Consider the following 21703-nt stretch of genomic DNA (forward strand, 5'->3'; position numbering starts at 1 on the left):
TGCTGCCTTAAGAACTCCAGAAGGAGCCTCTGACTGACACAGTGCAGATGTTGAGATGAGCACTAGCAGTTAATCTGAGAGACTGATATCTTCTCCAACATACTCTGGCTTATGAACAACATTCATTCCTGTCATGGTACATGCAAAACAAACCCATCTGGAAACATCGCTCCCAAGAAAACATAGTGGCAATTCAGAGCAACAGTGACACTCCTCCTAAACTGGTTAAGCTGCAGTCTCATAAGAACAGAAAAATAGCCATACTGGGTCAGACCCGATTTCCATCTAGCCCAGTATCCTGCTTCCAACAGTGGCCAATCCAGGACACAAGTACCTGGCAGAAATCCAATTAATACTACCATTCCGTGAGCAGGGGAGGAGTCAAGATGGCAGTTCGGGCTTGAGGCTCTGTAGAAGCCAACGCTGAGCTCTGTTTAACATTACCTTTTTTCCAATATGCCGCATACAAAGCAAAAAGGTGCAGTGAAGGGTGTCTTACCGTCGGCCCATTCATTCCCTCCGGGCCAGCGAACGCTCCTACAGTTTGCCATGAGCACCCCTGTGGATACTGGTGTGAGAGACCCCGCTGTTGGATCCGCCGAAGGAGCGGCGTTTCCACTTGGGACGGAGACATCATTATCCCCGCCAGAGCTTAATCCGCTGCTTTGCCCTGCAGCCCTTCGGATGAGCGATGAGGACTCGATGGGACCGGAAGTCAGTAACCAGAGGGCCTCAGACGGCAGAACTCTTCCCCAGGACGCAGATGGTTTGATCATAGAGCCTAAGGCTCCCCAAGCAGTGACTCTACACTCTATTTGGGCAGCGATTCAACAACTAACAACTACGGTCACAAAAACTTCTCGGGATACAGCATTGCTGGTAAATAAGCTTGACTCTTTAACATTAACCTTAGAAACTGTTAAGACTGAACAATTTACCCAAAAAACTGAAACAACATCGTTAAAATCTGTTACAGATGCTTTGATGAAAGATAAAATGAAAACTTCCTTAAAATTAGAACATTTAGAGAACTACAACAGAAGATTAAATTTGAGGTTACTGAACTTTCCTTTTCTAATTGGAGTTACCCCAGTGGATTTCCTTAAAAAATATTTAATGGAAGTTTTGGCTTATCCTCAATCAGCAATACCACCTATTAATAGAGCTTATTATTTGCTAGATAAAATCTCCAAAGCGAATCCGAGGGATAATAATCAAAGTCCAGAGATAAATCTGCAAGACTTGTCAGCATTTCTGGAAGAAACTATTTCAGAAATAACTAGTCGAAGGACTTTACTGATATCGTTTGTTTTCGAGCAAGATTTAAATGCGTTATTAAGACTTTATTTCAAAAATGCAACTAAACTTTTCCATGGTCAAAAAATCTGGATTTTTCCAGACGTGATAAAAACTACTCAGGATCACAGGAGAGCGTTTCTAGCTTACAGAGAAGAGGTTAAAATTATGGGTGCTACCTTTTTGCTGGCTTACCCCTGCAAATGCTGTATCAAGTATTTAGGGAATAAATATATTTTTTTTGAACCAGACCAGTTAAAAAAGTTTATAGATGCTAAAAAGCTACCCAAGTAAATGTGTAGAAGATATTAAGGATATGGAAATTTGACGGGGGAACATGAGCCAGGCTATTTACTTTCTGAGTTTCTTGTTTTATCTCCTTAATTGCTTTACTCCCCCTCCCCCTATCTGATTGTTGTGGTCTAAGAAAGTAGACCATGTTACATAGTTAATTATTTGTTAGATATACTGAAATACTTATTAGTTAGAGATCATGCTGATTGTTTCATGGCAATAGTAACCTATGACAATTTTACTGCTGTATTTCCATTTATAAGTTTATCTTGTAAAATTGAAAAATTCAATAAAGAAAATTAAATTAATACTACCATTCCATGCTAGCAATCCCAGGGCAAGTAGTGGCTTCTCCCATGTATGTCCATTTCAATAACAGACTATGGACTTTTCCTACAGGAACTTGTCCAAACCTTTTTTAAACCCAGACAAGCTAACCACTGTTACCTCATCCTCCGGCAACAAATTCCAGAGCTTAACTATTCTTTGAGTGAAAAAATATTTCCTCCTATTTGTTTTAAAAGTATTTCCATGTAATTTCTTTGTACGTTTTGAAAGAGTAAAAAATCGATTCACTTATACCGTTCTACATCACTCAGGATTTTATAGATCTCAATCATATTCCCCCTCATCCATCTCTTTTCCAAGCTGAAGAGCCCTGACCTCTTTAGCCTTTCCTCATATGGAAGGAGTTCCATCCCCTTTATCATTTTGGTCACTCTTATTTGAACCTTTTCTAATTCCACTATATCTTTTTTGAGATACGGCAACCAGAATCGAATGCAATACTCAAGGTGAGATAGTACTATGGAGTGATACAGAAACATTATAACATTCTTGGTCTTATTTTGCATCCCTTTACTAATAATTCCTACTCTAGAGAGCTTATTCTAGGTCTCCCCGATGTCTACTAATGATGACAGCAGCAGTAGTCTGAGAACCAGGAATGCCAGGTTCAAATCCCACTGATAGACCTTATGATCTCCTTACCTCAGGCACAAACTTAGACTATACCCCCCCCCCCCCCCCCGACAGGAAAATAACTTGTATAACATATAACTTGTGAGCTAAAACCCCTTCCTTTTAACAATTCAGAAAGCATTGGACACCTATTTCTTCCTTAGTGTAATTAGGTCTCCTACACTGTGTTGGCAAGAGGCAGAACGTGCAACACCTTTTGGTCTGCCTCATTGCTCAAGGACAGCCACTATACAGTGTGGGATATGCTTATCAGTGGACAGCAATACAGCTGTGGTGGACAGACACAACAAAAAGCAGAAACAGCAAAAATTGATGAGTGAACTTGGGGAAGACTTTAGATATAAAATTCCTTAGTGTTATAATGCCGTTGTATCACTCCATGGTGCGACCGCACCTGGAGTATTGTGTTCAGTACTGGTCTCCGTATCTCAAAAAAGATATAGTAGAATTGGAAAAGGTACAGCGAAGGGCGACGAAAATGATAGTGGGGATGGGACGACTTTCCTATGAAGAGAGGCTGAGAAGGCTAGGGCTTTTCAGCTTGGAGAAGAGACGGCTGAGGGGAGATATGATAGAAGTGTATAAAATAATGAGTGGAATGGATCGGGTGGATGTGAAGCGACTGTTCACGCTATCCAAAAATACTAGGACTAGAGGGCATGAGTTGAAGCTACAGTGTGGTAAATTTAAAATGAATCGGAGAAAATTTTTCTTCACCCAACGTGTAATTAGACTGGAATTCGTTGCCGGAGAACGTGGTACGGGCGGTTAGCTTGACGGAGTTTAAAAAGGGGTTAGATAGATTCCTAAAGGACAAGTCCATAGACCGCTATTAAATGGACTTGGAAAAATTCCGCATTTTTAGGTATAACTTGTCTGGAATGTTTTTACGTTTGGGGAGCGTGCCAGGTGCCCTTGACCTGGATTGGCCACTGTCGGAGACAGGATGCTGGGCTAGATGGACCTTTGGTCTTTCCCAGTATGGCACTACTTATGTACTTATAAGTGTCCTCATCAGACCAGTCCAGAACCTGTAGTTTAGGTGCATTAGCCAGAAGATGGAGACAGAGAACAACTGTTGAGAACTAAACAAAAGTTGCATACTTCTTCCAAACATTGTAAAATATAAGCAATAGAATATGATAAAATAGAAATAATGTAGAACCTAGAAGAACCTAAAAGAGGAGTGCACAAGACTAGAGCCATAAACCTGGCAGCTTCTATATGGAGCAGCCCAAAGTGGAGAGTACCACAGTCTCAGGTGCTGGATAGAGCATATGGAGCCCCTAGACCTATAACAGAAACTGGATGGGCAAGTTTGCTCTATATCTGCTGTTATTTTCTATGTCACTATGTTAGTCTGTGTCCTGTATGCTTTGCCACAGAGCAGAGGGGAAGATCAAGCACTGTCGGATCCAGCAGGAGGGCCGTCTCTTCATGTTAGGCAGCTCTGCTGAGTTTGAGAGCCTGGTAGACCTGGTCAGCTACTACGAGAAACATCCACTCTACCGTAAAATGAAACTCCGCTACCCAATCAATGAGGAGACACTGGAGAAGATGGGCACCACGGTAAGCATAGAGATAACTGGGAAGAAGGGGGAGCCCTGCCCCCAATTATCTATTCTAACATTGATTAAAAGTCAAGTGCAGCAGGTGGATATACTGTCTGTTCCTGGGTGGAGGAAGAAGAGAGAGGTTTAAATGAGCTCCCAGCTGCAGATTCCTCAGAAGAGACAGGGAGAAGTGCCCAAAAAATGGCATTGTGTGGAACTTGTTATACTGACAACATTGATAAGATGTGTGTCTTCTGAGCATATGGCAGTGAGCGCTAACAGAGCCAAGGGTAGTGGTAGGATCAGCACCGGTGTCCTATGTAAAGAGATGATCTCCGTATCAATGGATCACTGTGAGCCACATACATGGACCTCAGTCCTGTGGATTACACTTGGGAATTCTAGAACCCTGGTCTGTTGGTTGTGCATGAGGGGTTCCATCATTTCATGAAGTTATGGTGCTGTGTTGCTCCCTATGATCACTGTGCTGTCCCTCTACTATGGTTACCATACTTTCTCTCCCCTGCAGGAACTGGACTATGGAGCTCTGTATGAAGTGCGAACACCTCACTTCTATGTGGAAGCCAATAAGATGCCCACAGCAAGGGTGAGTGCAAGAGCGTTGATTTGTCTAAGCTTTTCTCCCAGCATCCAGTCTATATTGCCTGCAATGGTGCAGAATCAACTGTAGGTATTCCTAGCTATTGACTTTGTATCCTTTTTTAAAGGGAAAGTACAGACACTTTTCCTTTGAAAACTGCCCCAGGGAAACGTATCTACAGAGATCTGCTCTTGCTTTTTCTGTGGGTACCTTTTTCAAGAAAAACAAAGCGCATACTTGTTGTCTGTCCTGTTTGCATCCTGCCCCTCACAGAACATGTATAACATTATTGGTCCAGAGGGCAGCTATCAAAATGGCCAGTTGTCTTTGACATAAAGTGTATGGGGACATACTTAAACAGTGGCAAAACCACAAGGGGGCCTTGGGGGCCTGGACCCCCCACTTTGGGTCCTCTAGCTACCAGTGCCGGAACTCCTTGCACATGCTCAGTGTGTGCAAGAACTGAGCATGCTTGAGGAGTCCCAGAGTCAGTAGTTGGAGGCACCCCACCGACTTCCGAGTTACTGCAGCAGCACGAGAAGGGGAGCATCTCGGCAGGGAATTTCTTTGGCTGGAGGGGCTTCAGCATCCCTGCCAGCAAAGGTATTATTTTTAAAGCATGAGGGGAGGGAGAGAGTCCACCTCCCCACAATCAGAGGGCTCACTGGACTTAAAGATCTCAATATGTATACTTTGGAAGAAAAGGTAGGAGAGGGGAGATATGAAAGACACATTTAAATACTCTGTGGCATAAATGCACAGGAGGCAAGTCTCTTTCAATTGAAAGGAAGGTCTGGGATGAGTGGGCATAGGATGAAGGTGAAAGGGGACAGACTCAGAAGTAACCCGAGGGAATACTTCTTCATGGAAAGGGTGGTGAATTCATGGAACAGCCTCCCGGTGGAGGTGGTGGAGATACAAACTGTGTCTGAATTCAAGAAAGCTTGGGACAAGTACATAGGATCTCTAAGGGAGTGAAAGGGAAAGTAGATGGCACAGATGGGCAGACTGGATAGACCTTATGGCCTTTATTTGTCTTCATTGTTCTAAGTTTCTATCAGCACTGAAGGTAGGTAATTTTCAGAAGCTCAGTTAGGCAGCTAAATCAGTGTTTATCTGAATAAAGAGCTTTTGAAAATCACCCATCCCATATCCATCTAAGTATCTGTCATAGCACCCAGTCACTGCTCCTCTTTCTCAGATATATCTTTTTATGACTTTTCAAAAGCTCTTCATTTAATTACCTTATTCTGTACAGATTATATATTGCATATCATTTACATGTCGCTTCAAAATATCATACATTTTCATAGAAATCCCATTGCTTCTGTCATTTCTAGTACTGTGTATTGTGAATGCCCTTATGTCTGTCTTCCTAGTTCACAGGGAGGCCCTGATGGTCGCTATGTAACCCTCCATATATTCTCTCTCTCTCTCTCTCTCTCTCTCTCTCTCTCTCTCTCTTTGTTTCTAGTGCACAGTGAAGGCTCTGTATGATTACAAGGCTCAGCGAGAAGATGAGCTGTCATTCTGTAAACAAGCAATCATCCACAATGTGGACAAGCAGGATGGAGGCTGGTGAGGTCCCTTCTGCGTCCCTTTGTCTGCACAGACTCTTTGTGTTGGGAGAGAGAGTGATGGAAAAGGGATGAATACAGGAAAAATAAACTGCAGCGTGATGGTACAGGAAAGAGAGAGACTGTGGGAACAGAGAGGGAAGTGATAGTGATAGAAAAGGAAGAAGATAAGCTGGAGAATGATGGAGGAATGAAGGAAGAGATAATGATAGTAAAGGAGGAAGGAGGTAAGCTGGAGAGTGATGGGGGAGAGAAGAAAGAGATCGTAATGGAAAAGGAAGAAGGAAGTAAACTGAAGAGTGGTGGAAAAGTGAAGGAAGAGATCATGATGGGGAAGGAGGTAAGCTGGAGAGTGATGAGGAGAGAAGAAAGAGATAGTAGAAAAGGAAGAAGGAAGTAAAGTGGAGAGCAGTGGAAGAGGGAAGGAAGAGATCATGATGGTAAAGGAGGACAGAGATAAGCTGGAGAGTGGTGGGGAGAGAAGAAAGAGATTGTATTGGAAAAGGAAGGAGCGTGTAAACTGGAGAGTGGTGGAAAAGTGAAGGAAGAGATGGTGATGGTAAAGGAGGAAGAAGATAAGCTGTAGAGTGGTGGAGGAGAGAAGGAAGAGACAGTACAGAAAAAGGAGGAAGGAGGTAAGCTGGAGAGTAGTGGAAGAGAAAAGAAAGAGACAGTAATGGAAAAGGAAGAAGAAGGTAAACTGGAGAGTGATAGAGGAGAGAAGGAAGAAATGGTGATGGTAAAGGAGGAAGGAGGTAAGCTGGAGGGTTGCAGAAGAGAAGAAAGATGGTTCATATTTATAGTTTATTAGAATTTGCTTTACTGCCAGGACTGACTAGCAGTATACAGTATAGCAGTAGAAAAGGAAAAGAACTACAAAAATTGACAGGAAAGCAAGAGTTCAAAACACGCAGAGAAGGAAATAACGAGAGGAGAAAATAGGGGGAGGGAACCAGTGGAAGGAAGTAGCTGAAAATGGCTAAGAATTCAGTGTAAGGAGAAAGTGTAAGGAGAAAGAATTTGTGAACAACCAAGTCTTCAATTTTGATTTAAAATTCTTAAATGAGTATTCAACACGGATATCAAGCGGAAGAGAATTCCAGGGATAGCAAACAAAAAAAAGACAGCACAACAGGTGGAATCTAATTGTACAAGTTTTGGACCTGGTAACACTAAATGGTGGTCATTTATTGAACAAAGTAGGTGGACTGGTGAGTATGGGATAGTAAAAGAAGAAAGATAGTAAGGTAAATTGATTTGATGAGATAATGGAAAAGGAAGAAAGAGGTAAGCTGGAAAGTGGTAGAGGAGAGAAGGAAGAGATAATAATGGAAAATAAGGAAGGAGGTAAGCTGGAAAGTGGTGGAGGAGAGAAGGAAGAAATAGCAGTGGAAAAGGAAGAAGTAAACGAGTGATAGAGGAGAGAAGGAAGAGATAGTGATGGTAAAGGAGGAAGGAGGTAAACTGTAGAGTTACAGTAATGGAAAAGGAGGAAGGACGTAAGTAGAGAGTGATGGAGAGGAGGAAGGAGATAAGGTGGAGATTTATGGAGGATAGAGGAGGAAGATAGATAGTGATGGTAAAGGAAAGAAGATGTAAACTGGAGCATGATGGAGAAAAGAAGGAAGGAGGTAAGCTGATGTAGATGAAGCAGAGAGATATAGTGTTGGAAGAGCTCAGCAAAGATGTTAGCTAGAGGGTGGAGGGAGGAAGTGAATTTTGGTAGAAGAGAGGATGAGAGAGATAATGTTGGAAGAAAGAAGAGGAAGCTGGAGAGTGATGTAGGCGGGTAAGATAGAGATAATGGTGGAAGGAGAAGTTGGAAAGTCATGTGGGGGTAGAAGAGAGGTAGCAGGGAAGGATAGAAGACATACTGAAGTGGGTGGGTACTTAAAGGAAGAGGGGAGGGGTGAAATATTGGTGGAAGAGCTGGAGGTGAAGAACAGCAGATGTGTAGAAGTGGATGGGATGGTAACAGATGAGAGAAGGGAAGAGAGCTGTGGAAGAGGACATGTGGATTAGTGAGGATAGGCAGCAGTGGATGGAAAAGTGACAGAGTAGGGAGGAGAGAGAATGTAGCAGGGGAAGAACTACAGGAGGTAAACTGCAGTTCCCAACTCCATCTGTGCGTGCTCTGAACCATGGGATTCTGTCTGTCCTGGATTTAATGCTGATTTTTCTATCTTCGTGTCCAACTGTCCCATTGACATGCACTGTTTCTGTCACTAATATTTCCCAAGTCAGTGTGCTTGCCTTGTTCCTGTTACCTCTGTAGGTGGCGTGGAGACTATGGTGGGAAGAAGCAGCTCTGGTTCCCAGCCAACTATGTGGAAGAGATCACAAGCGTGCTGGCACCAGAACAGGACGAGGCGGTAAGCAGGAGGCACTCAGATCCCTATCTAGGTGTCACAGGACTCCTCTTAAACATGCAGGACATGCAGCAACAGAAAGGAGATCCTGAGAATGGAACATGTCCAGCATCCATTAGTTAGATGGATGCATTCCACCACATGTGACCTAGTACAGATTACTATGTGGACTATAAATACACTAGCTAACAAGTCCAGTAGGGCAAAGATGTCCTTTATTGGAGTCTCAAATCATCAGGTTCAGAAGGACTCTACACGAGCCATGTTTTAGCATTGCTGCCTATTTAAGGAGTCCACGGATTCTAAAACCACATCAGTTTTTCTTTGTTTCCTCATTGTCTCTTGACCAGTCTGGGCCACTTCTGTAAGAACTTCCTGTAGGTATGCCAGGAACCACTGGAAGCACTTTATAAGCAACCTCTCTAATACAGAACTTCCAAATTGCCCAGTTCTAGAAGGGAGACTTGTTGGCCAACCATAGCTTTCCTGTCCTCATTTATTGGTGATCCATTGTACTTGTTCGCTGTTGTGAGCTGTGGGGTACTGGCTCTTCTCCTGTGTTATGCCTAAAAATACACTAGAACATGCACTTATTTCATATGGAGACTTGATAGCTGACTTCAGCAGGTGAGACTTAAGACCAAATGTATTATGCATTTTTATCCATAGACACAAAACTGAAGAACCTTTAATGAGGCAGGTGTATGTTTTGGGGGATCAGAGGGGAAATTTGATGCACTAGCACTCTGCTGTTCCTCTGGGCTTCCAGCTCAGTCAGAACCATGGCTGGGATCCTAGCACCATGAACCCAAGTTTGATTCCAGAACTTAGATCCTTCTGCTACAGACTGGCACTGGGGATACTGCAAAAGCAGTCATCTGAACCCCTGGAGCATGATGGCAGTCCCAGGCATCCCTTGGAGGGACCTTTAATGACTGGTTCATGGAGCCCTTGTGCTGGGCTCCTGAGGGAACCATGGACTGCACTTCTTTGCCAGAGCTATGGTCCTCAAACTGGAGACTTAAGAATGGCACAGGATGGATCATGGGTGTTTTTATCAGAAGGAGAGCTTTAGGCAAGTGGTGCAAGCTGTTCCCCAGACCTATCTAGGCTGGGTTGACAGATTTCTTGGTGGCAAAACTGGTGGATGGATTTAGATGGGGCAGGGCCACTCCATTTTTAATTCAACCACATTGGTTTCCTTAGACTTGGATTTATTTTAAGATCTGTCTTTGTTGATAAAATTTTCTATGGATTGGTTTCTGCTTTAGGGATTTAGTTGAGGTTCATGTTCCAAATTGTTCCTTACAATTGTTGAGGAACTTCAATTATATTTACCTTCTGTCACAGAATCCTATATGTCCATCGTATTCTCTAAAACATTATGTCGTGTCGCTCCCAGTCTCTGGACTCATCGCCTGTGTGATCTTAGAGATGCTCTTTCTTAATCTTTTAAGGGGAAGTTAAAAATTGCTTTCTTATTAATTGATTGGTAATGAAACTTGAAAGATGTAGTGTTCACTCTCTGGATAGTGTAGCGGATGAGAAATTTCGCATACAATGGGAACCTTTGTGGCTGACCTTGCCTTCCAGAGGCCGCAGTTATATCTTGAAAATCTGAACAGCTTATTTGGGGGGGGGGAGGGGGAAGGGGGGGACAGTTACATGAGAAGGGGTGTTCTATTGTTTGTACAAATTTTATGGTCAGATGTATTTCCCGATAAAGTTATCAATATTATGTTAAATTCTAGTTGGGGAAGGGGTGGGAGAAGGGAAGTTCCGGAAAATTGTTAAACTGGATGACGTGCAGACATGTGCAGGTCTTGCTCAGTGTGCTGTTATTGGTATCTACATTGTACATGGTTGGAAGATTACATGGAGTATTCTTGTTGGCGTGATGTCATCAATAAAAATCATTGAATATTAATTGATTGGTTTTATTTCTTTTTATTGTAATGTAAGAAGTTGTTGTCATTTTTATTGATTTATTATGCTTTTGGATTGTTTTTTATTGTAATCCTTCTTGAACTCTGATAGAATAGATGGAATGTAAATATTAAAATGAATTGCTGTATACAGTAGAAATTTAAAGAAAGCTAACTTTGTATATTTTGAAGCAGGAAGGGGTATTAAAAGTTCTATGGAGAAGACAAAGGGGCATGTGACCTAGAACCTGAGAACGAGTGTGCCCAGAGGACTCTCCCTCTGATGGCTGGTCTAGATGTGCGGGGAAGGTAAAGGCTCATGGCAGTATACCCCAAGTAGAAGCTGGTTCAGATTGACATGAAGTTCAAAGGAACAGGTCACCGCTAGGCTGAAAAAAAGGCTTTTGGGTACCAGTTTAGTGGAAAATGGAGCAAGTGTATAATTACTCTTTCTCACCTGTCTGCTCAGCATCATTGCCCTGGAGACTGCATCCTATTCCCTTCTGTAGACAGTGCATCCTGTTGTTTTCCATCCCCCAGCCCGGACCTGCAGGCTGGTCAGGTAGCAAAAGCTCCATTTTGGAAGTATCACAGTGGGGACACAGTTCAGTGGGCCTATGATGGATTCCTTGGCAGCCAGCGAGAGGCCTTTCTCTCTGAACCTCAGCTCCAGGTCTGGTGTGTTGGTGGATCGGTAAAGGGACATAAAGGCATCCACTGGTTTTATTCAGATTGAAAAAGCCACAGGATTACTCTTGGCCTCTTTGGCTAAGATCCAAGCACAGGGTCTAGGCTATGAGCTGAGGACAGTTCCTTTTTGAAATTTTGGCTAAAATTTGGAGATAGTATAACATAGGGTAGAACACCCTGCCACTCAACCCCACTGGGGGCACAATAATATAAACACCAGAGCTCAGAGAGCAGGGTTAAACCTTCAAAAAAAGAAAAAGTTCTAGTTGAGCAGAATGAATGTACTATACAGGTCTTTATCTTCTGTCATTCACTGTGTTATTGTGTCACTAGTTGGGACCACATTCGTTCTTGACTTTCTGTGGTATAATTTCTGTTACTCTACTTATGTGGCACTCATGTCTAAGGTGCTTTAAAGATTGTTAATTATTTCATCTGAATTAGAAAGGTGAAAGGCAGAATCAGCCCAGCCGGGACCTGAACCCACCAGGGGCGGACTGACCATACGGACAACCGGGTAGTGGCCGAGGGCCCAGAGGCTCTGGGGTGCCCTGTGCCTCTTGCCCCCCCCCCTCCCCCCCCCACACACACACTCACTAAAGCCCCCTGGGCCTACTTTGAAAAAGTTTGGACGGCTTCCTAAAGGAAAAGTCCATAGACCGTTATTAAATGGACTTGGGGAAAATCCACTATTTCTGAGATAAGTGGTATAGAATGTTTTGTTCTTTTTTGGGATCTTGCTAGCCAGGTATTTGTGACCTGGATTGGCCACTGTTGGAAACAGGATTCTGGGCTTGATGGACCTTTTGGTCTTTCCCAGTATGGCAATACTTACGTATTTATGGTGCTCTAGGGGCTTCTTTGGGGGCAGGAAAGAACCCCGCTCTTTCTTCCCGCTGCTCTCTCTGGCATTTTGCTGTGATTTCAAAATGGCTGCTGAGACTGCCGCAGGAAGTCTCGGCAGCCATTAAGAAGAAGTGATGGCACTGGGTAGAGGAGTGGTGGTGGGCAGAAAAGAGTGGGGTTCTTTCCTGCCCCCAAAGAAGCCACTACACCAGGGTTCTTCAAGGTAGGCCCAGGGGGCTGTAGTGTGCATGGGGAGTGCTGGAAACAAAGGTGGGGGTGGCAGTGGGGGCCTAATGACCTTTTCTGCATGGGGGCCCAGATCACTGTCAGTCCACCCCTGGAACCCACATCCTTTTTAATTTGCAACTGACTTAAGCTCATCCACAGTAAATGTTTCCAGGGTAGTTCTCCACCACTGCAAACAAGTCGTAAGTAAGCAAGCTCAGGCCCTTTCTGTATGTGGTCTTACTTTTCCAGAGCAGGAAAGCTGCCCCCTCACCCCGCCCCCCCCCCCCCCCCCCCCCCCCCCACCACCACCACCACCACCACACACACATACATACATACATACATACAAGCATATGTATCTCACACTGCCCTTACAAATGTTTTATTTTCTCTTTCACAGTCAGCGGAAAACAGTCCCCTGGGGAACTTCCTGAAAGGATTTATTGATGTGCCTTCTTGCCATGTAGGTGAGTCAGCTGTCCTGGTGCTCTTTTTAAAAGCTTGCCTCATATTATCATTTCTTTATTTGGAGTCTCATGTAAGAGTACATCTTTAACTGCTTCACCACCACAGATTGTGCTGTAATAGCAGGTATGTACAACTGGAGAGATCAGAGGCATACAGAATAGCCAGTGTATAAAAGCAGCTGTGGCTGTGAATGGAATAACTACAGGTATCACACAAGCACTCTTAAAAAAAAAAAAGTGGGGGGGATGTTCAGCATAACACTGTGCTGTTCAAGGCCTACCCAGAGTCAGACTGACAAAGGCCTCTGACACTAACTCACATTCGAAATGAGCATGTAAAGTCACTCTGAAGGTCTGGAAATGGATTCAGTATTCAGAGTATAAGAACCTGTACAAAAAAAAAGGGATTCTAGGTATCATTTTAAAGAACTGTATCTTAGTTTGGTGAACATTCCTTTTTTCTTCTTTGCTTTGAGCCCAATGGCAGGACATCGAGGGAATAATTTGAAATGTCTACTGTAGAGATTTCAAATTATTCTTATATCCAGTGGTGAAACCCCCAAATATTTACATGTAAGCTGCACATAGATACAGTGCACATCAGTGGTATGCATTTGAAGAGCGATTCTATAAACTAGCACCTCAGTCTAGGTGCTCTCCAGTGCCAAGCGCTTAGCACAATTCTATAACAGCATCTTAAACATAGAAAACTGTAGGCAGATAAAGATCATAAGGCCTATCCAGTCTGCCCATCCATGTCATCTATTCTCCCTATCACTTAAATATCCTATGTACTTGCATAGCTGCCGAGAGGGGAGGCAGGGGGGACAAAATTCCCCGGGCCTCCAAGAGGGGCCTGGCGCCGCAGTCCCAACTGCCCTCCGTCGTCGACCGTCTGCCACCGGGCCGGGCCCCCTGCATTGAAATCACAGCGCCTCTCACCTCCATGTGAAAGCGCAGCAGGGCAGCAGATCGCCTCCCTTCGGGCTTCCTTCCCTTCCTGTGTCCTGCCCTCGTCTGACGTAACTTCCGCGAGGGCGGGACACAAGGAGGTAAGGAGAGCCGAAGGGAGGCAATCTGTTGCCCTGCTGCCTGCAGCGCTTTCACACGGAGGTGAGAGGTGCTGTGATTTCAATGAAGGGGGCCCGGCCCAGTGGCAGACGGAGGGGGGCGGGTGGAGGGGGGAGCGGCGGCGGCGACCTCGGGGGGGGGGGGGGGGGGGGGGGGCGGCGGGGGCGGGGCCCCAGGGGCAGCCTTGCCCCGGTCCCGGCCCAGTCTCTCAGCGGCCCTGTGTACTTGTCCCAAGCTCTCTTGAATTCAGATACTGTTTTTGTCTCCACCATGTCCACTAGGAGCCGTTCCACGAATTCACCACCCTTTCCGTGAAGAAGTATTTCCTCAGGTTACTTTTGAGTCTATCCCATCTCACCTTCATCCTATGCCCCCTTCATTCCAGAGCTTCTTTTCAATTGAAAGAGACTCACCTCCTGTTCATTATGCCGCATAGGTATTTAAATGCCTCTATCATATCTGCCCTCTCCCACCTTTCTAACAAAGTATACATATTGAGATCTTCAACTCTGTCCCCATATGCTTTATAATGAAGACCACTGAGCATTTTATTAGCCACCCTCTGGACCGACTCCATACTGTTTATATCTTTTTGAAGGTGCATCTCCAGAATTGTACACAATATTCTACATGAGGTGAAGGGTCATGGATTATTTTTAAGGTGTCTTGTTTTTTTTGTAAATCTTTGCGTGGTCTGACGTCAGTTTTTTTAATAAAATTTATTTTATTGCTGTTCTGCTCAATTAACTTTAAAATTGAAGGATAGTAATATTCTTCTTTTCCCCACAGTTCATCGTCTTGTATCTAAAAGAAATCATGAAAGATCATACTCATATCAGACCGCTAATTACTGGAGATCTCTTCCAACTGACTTAAAACTTGAAAATTCTTATATGATTTTTTGTAAACACCTTAAGAAGACTTTTTTTGTTTCATTAATATTTGCTTGTTAATGAGGATTGTTTAATGGTTATTTAAGTTTCATTAACTAGACTTGTTTAATTTGATTGTATACTCTATGTTATTGTATATCCTATCTTATTGTAAACCACTTTGGACCCTCTGTGGGAATTCAGCGGTCTAGAAATATTAGATTAGATTTGATATACCGCCTTTTTGTGGGTACAACCAAAGTGGTTTACATATACTGTATGCAGGTCTCACTGGAGCCTTATACAGGGGCATCATCACCTCTTTTTTCCTACTCTCTATACATCCAAACTGCCATTGTAGAATACATCTGGTGTGCCCACGTGTATGCACACTTTCTCACGCCACATCAGTGGCAGGCATAAGTTGTCACGCTTAGGTGCACCAAGTGACGCATGTATAGTGTTCTATAAATTATGAGTGTAACTGAGAGATATGCCCTCGTTCTGCCCATTCTCCGCCCATGTGCATGCCTCCCTTGTAGTTAGGGGCAATAGTACATAGGTGCTACCTTATAGAATAGTGCCTAGCGGACAGAGGCACCTGACTATCAATTTGATGGTACCTTTATTTATTAGGATTTATTTACTGCCTTCTTGAAGGAATTTACTTGGCACTGTACAGCAAGAATAAATCAAAGGCTTTTCGCTGGGTGACCCAAGGTATTAAGTATTTGGGGATTTCTCTTACCAACAAATTTTCTGACCTATTTTCAGCTAATTATCCTCCCCTCCTGAGGGACTAATATAAGGATTTGGAGGCTTGGGGCTCCATTGAGTTATCGTGGTTTGGGCGGATAGCTACTTTGAAAATGAATGTGCTGCCACGTTTGATGTATCTCTTTCAAGTCCTCCCTTTACGGTTGTCTCGTTCCTTTCTCGGGCATCCAGAATCGCCTTTTTTGTTTTATATGGTCCAACAGGAAGCCGCGTCTTTCTAGAACGCTGTTATATCGGGATCAAAAAAAGGGAGGGTTGGGTGTTCCGATTGTGTTCTGGTATTACAAAGCTGCTCAAGCACGGGCTGCCATTGAGTGGTATCACGCGAGCCCTCATAAGAGGTGGATTGGATTGGAACAGGACTCAGTTGGTTCCTGTCAGTTGTGTTCATTGATGTGGCTTCCCCAGAGATATAGATCGTTGGGTAGGGGGATTTGTCCCTCTATTTTGACAACTTTTTACTATTGGGATAGCCTATTTGTTAAGCAAGATCTGGTACTTTCTAAGCTTACTCCATTAATTAATAATTCACTTTTCCCTCCAGGCCTTGAATCTGGGACTTTTACGAATTGGTTCTCAGTGGGCTTGGAGACTTGGGGCCAATTTTTTGATGAGGGTGCCCTAATTCTGTTTCATATCTTGACTGAGACTTACACAATTTCTCTAAGGAGATTTTTGCTTACACTCAAGTGAAGCATTTTCTATCTGCTGCAGAAATAAAGGCCAAAATCATGTGAGAGGATTCTTTTTTGAAGGACTTGTGTGAGGATTCTAAGGGGATGAGGGGTCTGATCACTTGCTTATACACTTTTCAGCGTCGGAGGGTACAGGCCCTGGCTGAGCATCGAGTGCGTTGGCATCGGGAGTTGGGGGTGACACTGGGTGATGATGATTGGAATTTTATGGAAATTGCTTTGTCCAGGATCTCTATTTCTATACCATATAAGGAAAATGCAGTAAAAGTTTTATACAGATGGTATTTGACTCCTGCACGCCTTCATCATATGTTTCCAAAGGTGTCTTCACTGTGCTGGAGAGGTTATGGGGAGGAGGGTACCATGGGGCATCTCTGGTGGTCCTGTGTTAAAGTTCGGGCCTATAAAGTGGTAACCTGAATTTTTTCTTTTTCCTAAAAAAACTCCTGGCCTTACAAGCGCCCAGTCCTTACTGGTTCGTCATGCTATGTCGGCAGCCAGGGTCACTTTGGCTGCTCACTGGAAGTCCCCACTTGTTCCTTCTTTGGTAAAATGGATAAACAAGCTGTGATATATTTGTGAAATGGAGAAGCTTTGGGCCATACATCGCAAAACATTATCCAAGTGGGAAGTTATTTGTGAACCCTTTGTGTCGCACTATTCGTGTTGCTAACCTGTGAGTGGAAGGTGGGGGGGTTTGAGGGGTGAGATATAATTAATTCCCTTTTTTTATTTTTTTTTATGTTTGCTTTCTTTGGGGGGAGGTAAAATGAAAACTTCTGTCAAAAAACTCAAGGAGTATATGAAAAGTGGTTACTTTACTCTTGAGAGTTCATTATAACGCTTATTATGCTCCAGTGCAAGTTGTATTTTGTATTGTTATACATCTGCTTTTTATTTGCTGATGTTGTTGGTTGTGCCTTATCTACCTATGTTAATACTCTCGATTTTTAATAAAGACTTCTATAAATTAAAAAAAAAAACCTACCTGTTCAAAAAGGCATACCCCGCCGACCCAACATAAATGTCTGCACTCTGCAACACAACATAACCAAAGCTTGTAATGGACACTACATAATCTTTCCTCTCCTTGATCCCAATTGTAACTGAAACATGTTCCTTACTCAACCATAATACCACCTGTATTTGTTTCTTTACCAGACTTAGCAAACTCCTCTACGGTACTATGTAAGCCACATTAAGCCTGCAAATAGGTGGGAAAATGTGGGATATAAATGTAATAAATAAATAAACATTTGGACATTATGGCAAATGTAAGCCACATTGAGCCTGCAAATTGTTGGGAAAATGTGGGATACAAATGCTACAAATAAATAAAATACATGTATAGAGTATCAGCACCTATATATATAGGGGGCAATTCTATAAAATGCGTCAATAGTTAGTGCTAAGTGTGAATTCTGTAAGCGAATCTAGGCACCCAGATTCTATTATATAATACTAGCATAAGTGCAACAATATTTGCCAACTTATGGCAGGTGTTAATGCATGCGCCTAAATGTGCACTGAAGCATGTAAATGACACTGTTCTATAACTTGTGCATGTAATTCCGCAAACAAAACTTTTCCAGAAATGGGAAGATGGTAGAACTAGAGGACATGAATTGAGGTTGGAGGGAGGAAGACTCAGGAATAATGTCAGGAAGTATTTTTTCACCGAGAAGGTGGTGGAATGCTCTATCGTGGCAGGTAGTGGAGATGAAAACTGTAACTGAATTCAAAAATGCATGGGATAAACACATAGGAATCCTGTTTAGAAGGAATCGTTCCAAAGAAGCTTAGCAGAGATTAGGTGGCAACACTGGTAATTGGAAAGCAAAGCCATTATAGGGCAGACTTCTACGGTCTGTGTCTTGATCATGGCTGGTTAGATTTGGATGGGCTGGAATGGAGCTTATCAAGGGCTTCAATAACAACTTCAAAAGTTTTTGAACAAGGACCGTTCCAGGCAGACTTCCACAGTCTTTACCCTGAAAATAGCATGGACAAATCAAGTTCAGGTATACATATGTTGTATCACCACATACCTTTATGTAATGCGTTTATCTCTTCGGGCAGACTGGATGGATTGTACAGGTCTTTATCTGCCATCATCTACTATGTTACTGCCCATGAACTGCCCCCTTGCATTTGCACACTGAGATCATAGAATAGCACTTAGTGCCAAGCTAGCACTTAAACATGAATCTGTGAGGAGGGCAGTATATCAGGAGAGACCTTGGAGATAGCCTCACCCCAAGAAACAGTCAGCCAGTATTTTGCAGAGGACATATTACTCTTCCCTCTGGGTACACAGTTCAGTTCCAGCCTTCCTCATGCTGTACATAAAGTGAATTCTGATGCAGTCTGTTATTGAGATGGACATGGGGGAAGCCACTGCTTGCCCCAAGATTGGTAGCATGGAATGTTGCTACTGTTTGGGTTTCTCCAGGTACTTGTGACCTGGATTGGCAACTGTTGGAAGCAGGATACTGGGCTAGATGAACCATTGGTCTGACCCAGTATGGCTATTCTTATGTTCTTATGTTCTAGTAGATGCAAGCATGTCTCCCCTTTATAAGGTCAGGTTTTGTGGTTTGTGGGCTTGCATGTTCTCATCTTATCCTTTGTCTGTCTGATCCTTTCCTGGGGGAAGTGCAGTGGACCATGTCCAGTTCAATGTTCTTCTGACTGACCCTTTAGTGGTGACACTTTTTCTGCTGTTCTTTGTAGTTATCTCAAAGGATGGCAGGAGCTCCAAGCCCTATGTGTTCACCATTCATTCACAGCAGATGTCCCACCCAGCCCAGTCGCTGGACGTGGCCACAGACACCCAGGAGGAGCTCAATGACTGGGTGGCCAAAATCAGAGAGGCCACACAAAATGCTGATGCTCGGGTGAGTCAGGAAGATTGAGGCTTTCTGCTCTTAGATGTTTGACCTCTCTGGTATTAATATGGTAAAAGTAGCAGGTTCAGCATATTAAGAAGTGTGCTTCAGGCTCAGTAATCTATCTACTAATAAGGCTGTTTGGCACTTTACCTACTAATCATTAATGTAATTACCAGAGCTTTTTTTGACACAGTTTTGAAGATATTGGGAGGAATCGATTTTTATGTTTGGCTGGATGTCTGAAAATGGGGCATTCATGTCTGAGATTTCTCACTAAAGGTAACACCTTATGTCCCTGAAGCAGATGCAAGCTGAAACATGGCTGCATCAGTTAGGTGATTTTCACATCTAGCAAATGAGTTTTATCACAATAAAGAGTATATTACCATACTGTGGCCATTAACCAACAGTGAAGTGTATCATTGAAACGTCAGTTGATGATCCAGAGCAGTGGCGTACCTGGGGTATTTGACACCCGGGGCCGATCATTTTTTAACACCCCCCCCCCCCCCCCCAAATCCAGTATTATACATACTGAGAATACAAAATACAACAAATATCATCCTGGACCTACAAAGCAATTCTACCATATCTTAAGCAGTAACTTCTATGAGTCACACAAGAGTGTACCTAGGAAAAGGCAGCATCTTAAACATTGCAGTGAGCAGTAGAACATCAAACATCTATTGTAAAAGTAAACCAGCAAGAATAGCACAGATCGTCGATCCTGCATAGTCAATGCCACATGGGCGTAGCCAGACACTCAATTTTGGGTGGGCCTAGGCCCAAGATGGGTGGGCAGAAGAACCCCACCCCATTCAACAGGTGATTTGGTCTCTCCTACATGCCGTATGGTCTCTCAAACATCCCTCCCTCTCTCACATCTTTTAAATAGCAGATTTTCACCAGCGGCGAGCAGCAATTAATGCACACTGCTCATGTTGTTCCCACAGCCTTCCCAGTGATGCAACTTCCTGTTTCCTCATAGGCGGGAGTACGTCAGAAGGAAGGCTGTGGGGGCGGTGTGAGCAGTATGTATCAGTCACTGCTTGTTGCAGACGAAGATCTGCTATTTACAAGGTATGCAGGAGGGACAGTTATTGGAAGTTTTCAGCTGGTGGGACTTGGGAATCTCTGCCAGCCACATCATAAGCGTGCTGCTACTGGGTGGGCCTGGGCCCACCTAGGCCCACCCTTGGCTACGCCACTGCAATGCCAACAGAAAACCATGTCTTTTTCACAGACACAGATACACCCTAATCCACTATAGAATAAGTAACCACAAACTGGTTTTAATCATTGTGAACGCTAAGACCTGCTAGTGAGCATTAGCAGTATAGCAAATTTTAAATTAAATATAAGCAATATAAATATTTAGACAAAACTTAAACTGAACCCCAAGAAGGCAGAGTCTGCATACAATGCAACACCACAGAAACAGTGATAGTGATGTATGTCCCCTAGTACTGTGCAAAATATAAAGACAGCAGATGTAAATTTGAAAAAACTAGCAAATACCAATTCCCACTTTACAAATTAGCAAATAGAAATAAAACAAATAAGGAAAACAAGACAATACCATTTTATTGGACTAATACATTTAGCATTCAGAGGCCAAAACCTCCTTCCTCAGGTCAATACCGTATACTGCTATTACAGTATCCTGTCCTGACCTGAGTAAGGGGGTTTTGGTCTCTGAATGTTTGTCAAAATGTATTAAATTAGTCCAATAAAAAATTACCTTTATTTCCATTTTCTATTTATAAACATGTATTAACACAGCTACAATAGTACTTTAACCTAAAGCAGAAAAAATAAAAAATATTTTATCTACCTTTGCTGTCACTGGTTTCTGCTTTCCTCATCTTCTCTTCACTCTCTCCCTTCCATCCACCATCTGCCCCTTCCATCCAGTGTCTGCCACCTCTTTCCCTTCCATCCAGTGTGTGCTCTCTCTGTCTCTGCCCATTCCATCCACCGTATGCCCCTGTCTGTCCTCTCTCCCCGCCTTCCAACCATTGTATGCCCTCTCTCTTGCTTCCATCCTGGATCTGCCCTCTTTGTCTCTGCCCTTCCATCCTCTGCCATTTCTCTGTCTTCCATCCAGGATCTGCCCTTTCTCTCTGTGTCCAATCCATCCACTATCTGCCCTTTCTCTCTCTCATCCATCCATGGTCTGCCATCTCACCCTCTCCCTTCCATCCAGGATCTCGCCTCTCTCTGTTTCTGCCCCTTCCATCTGCCCTTCCTATCCCTTCCATCCAGAATGTGCCCTTTCTTTCTCTGCCCCTTCCATCTATCATGTGCCCTTTCTCTCCCATCCATCCAGGGTCTGCCCGCTTCCCTCTCTCTGCCCCATCTTCCATCCACCATCTGCCCTCTCTATCTCTGCCCTTTCTTTAATCCACTGTCACAGTCTGCCCTCTCCCTTGTCTGCCCTCTATCCTTTTTACTGGATCCATTTGCCCCCCCCCCCCCCCCGATGCTGCTGCTCCCTCCTCCCGCTTCAAACTATCATCAGAAAAAAAATAATAAACCAAGATCGCGGGGCCCTACCTACTCGTGGCTGC

At 43.6% G+C, this 21703-nt stretch overlaps 1 protein-coding gene across 1 annotated transcript in view; it reads left to right on the forward strand.

Moving 5' to 3' along the window:
- The window catches only part of LOC115480882 (1-phosphatidylinositol 4,5-bisphosphate phosphodiesterase gamma-1-like), a 258382-nt gene that overhangs the window by 196266 nt on the left and 40413 nt on the right, over window positions 1-21703 (forward strand). The window contains exons 19-24 of the mRNA XM_030219854.1: window positions 3957-4140; window positions 4654-4731; window positions 6200-6303; window positions 8578-8674; window positions 12761-12827; window positions 18976-19139. Coding sequence (XP_030075714.1) covers window positions 3957-4140; window positions 4654-4731; window positions 6200-6303; window positions 8578-8674; window positions 12761-12827; window positions 18976-19139 — 694 coding nt within the window. The remainder of the gene's footprint in view (window positions 1-3956; window positions 4141-4653; window positions 4732-6199; window positions 6304-8577; window positions 8675-12760; window positions 12828-18975; window positions 19140-21703) is intronic.

The sequence above is a fragment of the Microcaecilia unicolor genome, chromosome 1 (assembly GCF_901765095.1).
Source record: "Microcaecilia unicolor chromosome 1, aMicUni1.1, whole genome shotgun sequence".
NCBI classification, from domain to species: domain Eukaryota; kingdom Metazoa; phylum Chordata; class Amphibia; order Gymnophiona; family Siphonopidae; genus Microcaecilia; species Microcaecilia unicolor.